The 6,000-nt window shown below is 49.3% G+C and overlaps 2 protein-coding genes across 2 annotated transcripts in view; one reads left to right on the top strand and one right to left on the bottom strand.

The window, feature by feature from the left end:
- FVEG_15826 (hypothetical protein) overlaps window positions 1-993 on the top strand; it is a gene marked incomplete at both ends in the record, with an annotated part of 2,317 nt that extends 1,324 nt beyond the window's left edge. The window contains 2 exons of the mRNA XM_018905043.1: window positions 43-919; window positions 981-993. Of these exons, the coding sequence (XP_018751662.1) occupies window positions 43-919; window positions 981-993 (890 nt within the window). The remainder of the gene's footprint in view (window positions 1-42; window positions 920-980) is intronic.
- Window positions 994-3,276: 2,283 nt separating this feature from the next.
- FVEG_06250 (hypothetical protein) lies at window positions 3,277-5,222 on the bottom strand (the record flags this gene model as incomplete). The annotated part of the gene is made up of 4 exons (XM_018894567.1): window positions 4,601-5,222; window positions 4,024-4,525; window positions 3,879-3,970; window positions 3,277-3,797 (listed from the first exon to the last, which is right to left on the bottom strand). Exons 1-4 carry the CDS (start codon window positions 5,118-5,120, stop codon window positions 3,277-3,279), a joined length of 1,635 nt encoding a protein of 544 aa, XP_018751661.1. The 5' UTR covers window positions 5,121-5,222.
- Window positions 5,223-6,000: the final 778 nt, after the last annotated feature.

The raw sequence follows: 6,000 nt of genomic DNA, 5'->3' as shown, positions 1-6,000 counted from the left end.
GTCGACGATGAATTCGAAGGGAAAAGAAAGCCATATTCGCAGAGCCAGAGCCACGTCATTCACCAGATGAGGTTGGTAAGCCATTGCCATCAGAATATAATGATGAGGTGCTTCTTCTTAGAAAATGGGATGCAAAATGCATTGAGTCGGACTGTGTTCAAGCTGACAATATTGAGGAATACGTGAAGCCGATACACGAAACTCCGTATTGGTCAAAGATCCAACACGACCCCGCGTTCGTACGAGACGGCAAGCTTCCTAGCGGACATCCCATTGCCAGTCTGCCGCCAAGGCCACCACCAAAACTTGAGGAGATCGTTCGGAGCGAAAGCTCCGAAAGTGGCGAGGTCAATGAGCGACTCGCAAAACGAGGTCACCCAGATGACGATACCCATGGTGAGCGTCCAGTGAAGAGACAAAGATCCCGAAGCTCCTTCGACACCGGCTGCAGAGGATCACGGGGCCGGCATTCGCGCTCGCGTGATTCGTACGTTCCGCAAGGACGCAGGTCACGTCCAGGTAGTCCCGAACGTCGACCTACAGAATTCCGTAACGTCGACGACCAGCGACGATCGATAGACCGGTACCAACCAGATCGGGATCGAGATCATAGCCGTGGTCGTGGACGTCGCCGGAGTCGTACTCAAAGTCTCAGTCGAGACCGCAGTCGGAGTCGGAGTCGAAGCCGGAGTCGAAATCGCAGCCGCAGTCCTAGTCGCAGCCGTCGCCGCAATCGAACCCCAACGTCACGCGACTCATCAGTAGTATCTGCTGCATCTTCAGGATTGGATTCCTTGGAAGCCGAGTTGCTGGGAATAGATACTAAAGTAAAGACTCCTGAAGGATCTCCACGGCCGAGGTCGTCCATGTCAGGGCTCAAGCCTAAACGGCGACAAGCGAAGCTCGATTCAGCATATAGGTATGTACTTGTGATGCCCCGTGTATGTATGTGTAGGCAGCCAAAGCTAACATCTGAATAGTCGTCGTTGGTAGGCTACACAACGACAAATGGCTCCGTATTACAGCTTCTCAACGTTACTGGTACATCATGTTTTCTCTCTCCCGTTCTCCAACTTGGAACCGCAACTCACGTTGCAATGATTCCATGTATCTAGGCCAGGCACTATTCCCTCACTTCACTTCTCTTCCCTTCGCTCGTCAAGCATCCTCCCTAGCCACGGGCTGTGCTTGTGCTTCTCTTCATCTTAGACTTTATTAGAATGGCGCTGTGGTTTCGGAGTATTTTTAACGATCATCATGAACAAGCTACATGACTGGCTTATATTTCACGAGGTATGCGTGGGATCATTCTTAATCTTACAACCTTTATACTCTATTTCACTATTCCCGCTTTTGCCAGTTCGCTGGCTGTTCATGGTATCAACCATGACCTGTTGGTGCGCCATCGACCAACACTGTGTGCCTGGCCGTTTCTCTACACATTCCTCTACTACTCTATCCTTAAGTGAATGCTCTGATGTTCAGGTCCCTACGATCGAAGGTCAGTATCTTATCACCACTGCCAGTGAGAGGCAAGGTAGACCTCTGCATAGATATACTCATGGCTTTTACGAACAAAATCTTGTCCAATTTTGATGGCATTAAAGAGAAATGAGTAGAATAGAAACGACAAGGTATTGATAGCTAGCAGATCACTATCGTGTAGCAGTCTCTACTACGGCGGTATCCGTATCAGGAGGCCTGGGCCTGTTTTGCCTAGCCTTTGTCATTGGTAGCGAGGTTGATTTCACAACCACGCGTTATCTGTTTTTTAACGATTTGAGTTGTAAGTCTTGTCTGTTTGGATTCAGCAAGTTCATATTGTTATCTCATACTAGTTCACTGGTTCATATCAGGGAACGGCTGTCTACTGTCTTCTCAAGTGAGAAGCAACCCAATCTGTCCCATCACTTGGATAGAGTTGTACGATCAGTGTCAATGAAAGTAAGCAATGCTCCTGGACCTGTCTCAACGCTGGCTACCTACATACGGAGTATAGGATCCGCCAATGGGAATAGCTCTATTTGAGATCTTATTCTCGCTCTTATCCATTCCCTTTGTACCTATTCATTATATGCAGAGTGAAAGTGAAGAAACGTGGTTGCACAACTTCTGGTCCCACTTTTACTATGTGATTCCGTTATTGCTGCTCAATGCTCATGCAAGTTCCAACATCTCTCTCCCCTGTATAAGCGTAAACTTTATACCTACCTACCAACCAACTTATACCTACAGCCAACAGAGTATATAATGCACACCCCTCATCCAATCTCAGCTTTGGGTTCGGTTCAGATCTGAGGGGTAAGGAGAAAAGAGGAATCTGACATGACAACTATGCCGTGTCACCCACGTTACGTTTTGCTTTGTAACACGAGAGTCCAAGAGTCGAGAGCCCATATCCTCCTACACATACGTTGTGTAGGTGTAACCGACGCCGTTATTTCGCTCATCCAACAACGACCTGGACCAGGCTAGAATAGGCGACTTCTCGCAGGCGCCAAAAAGAAGTCAGGTGTTTCGGCCGAGATTTCATGCTCAACCTACTTTGGACAAGCTGCATGTTTCTAGTTCTTCTACTCAGTGGGGACTGACTATAGGACCCTGACCCTGACCCTTAACTATGATGGACTTGCTTGTCAGATCCATCTGAGCGTTGGTCAAATCACAGTTGCAGGGTCGACGTACGCCATAGACGATAGAACGGGGCCTCCTCTGTAATCGAGACTCGAAACACAATAAGTAGCCCAAGAACGAGTCAAACAACAAAGAACAATAAATGTCAAGTGACATCTTGCAAAACCCACCATCATCCAACCCAGTGTCGTATGAATGGTGGGTCTGCTTATAAATCCCGTGTCTTGAGGTAAGGTAGGTACCTTAGCTAGGCTAGCAAAGTACCTGGTAGACATCGGTGAAGCCATCGTGAGATTCGATCAGTCTAGAACCGGCAATTGCGAATTGACCCTTCCCGACGCCCAAAAACGCCCTCTATTCTCTCTCTAGCACTGCACCATGGACAGCTGGCCAAAAAAGACACGCGGCGTTCCTCTAACCTATTAGCTACTACATTAACTCCGAGCTTGCAACCGAACTGAAATGAACCCTAGAATCAAGCACAAGTCTCAACTCGACACAACTTTTCGCTCGACGCTAAATAAAACACACCACAGCAGTGACAGGCAGTATGGTACGTATGGACTGGATCCAGTAAACACACACTGTAACCAAAAGCACAACAACATCATATCATATCAGACCAAATCAAATCAAATCAAATCAAACAATCAAGTTCTCAAATCCCATCCCCCGCAGATCATGTAGCCAGTTGACATTATCTGAGCCGCGCGAATCCTGCATCGCCCATGTCGCTTTGAGCATTTCAATTGCCGTGAAGAGATAACCCCATGGACATATTTGCCAAATCGACAACAGCCGTGCCAGGGTCCAAGTGCGTTTTTCAGGGTCTCGTGTCTCAGCCCCTGCAACAAAAGTCGGCCACGACGATGCCTTGAAGTATGGGTCATTTTCATCGATGGCGGCTAAATTTCTCAAAACGTCCTCCAGCAGGAAATCGGTATCGATGGACCGTACAGACCGAACTAGCGGTAGCGCTTGGAGGATGTACAGGCAAGCTGCTGACCGGTGTGCCGCAGCTAGACACACTCGACTCTCAAGATCCTGAACAAGGTTGTGTTGTCGTAAATAGTCTGCCCAAGCTGGAATGTCCACAGCAAGAGCTTCATCTATTAGAGCAATTGCCTTGTCTGCCGCACCTAGAGACTGGTCTGTCCAGGGCACTTTCGTGGGACAGCTCGGATGCAGAAAGAATATTGTTCAGAATCTCCGGAGGGCAAGACAAGTAGCTTGTCAGTTCCCACACGTTTCATAAACGGGTAAGAACTGGAAAGCTTGCCGTGCAACACGAGCTGCAAGGCCACCAGATGTCAACGTCGAGCCCAGAATGTTGTAGCTTTCATAAGTCAGTATCCACAGCGAGTACACCAGTAGCTAGGACAGACTTACATGAAGCTGTCAGTAATGACGCGGTCCCGCAACATTCTACTAGATGCGTCGGGATTACTGTCCGGGTTGAGCAATGCCATGATGCTTGTGGCGCCTTCCAAGTGGGCCCTCCAGCTCTGGTTGTCTGACTTATCCAGATCAATCAGATCAAATTTGATAAAAAAGTGCATGGCAGCTAATGCCACCTCACTGCCTGCCGGGTCAAGGGTATCGAGCACCTCCCTCATGTGGCTCATGGCCTTTTGCTTCGCCGTCAAGGCATCGATGAGAGCCTGTCGTGTCACAAGATCTTTTGAACGTAGGAGGGAAAGATAGCCCGCGGGATTGGTGAGGCCTGCCGGTATTTCGGTAACACGACGAAATATGTTGGACCAATGGATCGCTGAAGTGGCAACAAGAATCTGCAAGAGGAGCGGGTGCTTCCGCGTCAAGGGTATCAGCTCACGGAACGGGTTTTCAGGCGTGTCTCGGACCACAAGATCTTTGCAGACCCTCTCGCTGACTGGGGGCATACATTAGCATCGGCCAAAGTAAAAAAAAACAAAAACAAAGAACCACAACTGGAGCCAAGACTTACAATGCGCTAAGTAGTATCGTGATGTGCGGTCAAGGTCCTGGAACAACGGATCTGTAAGTGCAGCAGGAGAAGGCCAGGGTATGCTAGGATCGTGCGAAGGGGAGTCCTCAGAATCTGGCGGGGTTGGATGCTGCTGTTGGCTTTGCTGCTGCTGCTGCTGATTCATCTCTTCTGCCTCTTGTGCGGCCTGCTGGGCCTGTTGAACCAGACGCGCCAGCGGGTGTTGGTCGCTATAGTCGGGTTGAGGCTGAGGTCGAGCGCGATCATGCTGACCCTGGCCCTGCTGGTGGCCAGTGGGTGATACAGAGGTGGAAGCATCAGATTCGTCGGGTAGTCGCCGGCCGGGAGGGGGATTGACATTGCCGTGGGAGTCAATTCCTTGGGTCCAAACGAAGACCTTGCCATACCCGAGGCATTCCTGCCCTGAGACCGCACATTTGTGGCATGTCGGCCATGAGCGGTCGCAGCGCAGGCGTCGACGACGGCAGTTGTGACACGGTTTGGTGTTGCTTGGCGGCATGCGCCGGGTGCTGACAGAGCAGCTCGACAGCTACAGAGGATGTCTTGTGTGCTGCGCTGGACTGGACTGGACTGGAAGATCAGTCGAGTCCTATGATTTCACAGGTAGGTCCAGGTCCAGGTCGTGCTCGAGCTCTTTGTGGCGGGCGAGACAGCGGTTTGGATGTAACGAGCGAGTCGTTACAGAAGGTTCATGGTGGACTCTTAATACAGAGAGAGGATATCGTTGCCGCGGGCGTAAGTGAGGGGTAGAGAGGAGTTTAAGTTTTGGTGACAGTGACAGCAGTAATAGTGATGAGGAGGATGATGATGATGATGAATAGAAAAAGATTGTGACGGAAAAGAAATGTAATGGAGTTATTACTATTATTATGGAAAACTACCTAGTACGGACGGAGTATTGTAGAAATGGAGGTAGGTGCTAACTACTAACTAACTCGGCACCAGGAAGGCACGACGACGACCTAACGTTAGGATGGAATGGCACAATTGGATGGAACATGGAGGGGTAAATGGAAGGAAGGAAGGGTGCGGGTTGAGATGGAAATAAGATCAGGAGGAAGGAACATTGATTGAGTCAATACGTCAGACTACCTTACCTTGGGAAAGCCCATGTCAGGCAACTCTTTCTTTCGGTACCTTTTTTAGAAATTGGAGAAGAACATCCGTGCCGTCCATACACAGATCAAAGATCAGCAGCTCGAGCCACCCACGTTACATATGGAACTTTCTAAGACGAAACTAATTGAGAGAGTCTGTCTGTCATGGAGATAATCACACGGCACGGAGTATGGATACTGTACAAACATAGAGTCCAGGGTGTGCAAATCTAGTTAGTACATATGTAGGTAGGCATCTTATAAACCAACCCAGCTTTACAT

This window comes from Fusarium verticillioides, chromosome 2 (assembly GCF_000149555.1).
Source record: "Fusarium verticillioides 7600 chromosome 2, whole genome shotgun sequence".
Lineage (NCBI taxonomy): Eukaryota > Fungi > Ascomycota > Sordariomycetes > Hypocreales > Nectriaceae > Fusarium > Fusarium verticillioides.
This window is presented reverse-complemented; position numbering and strand designations above follow the sequence as displayed.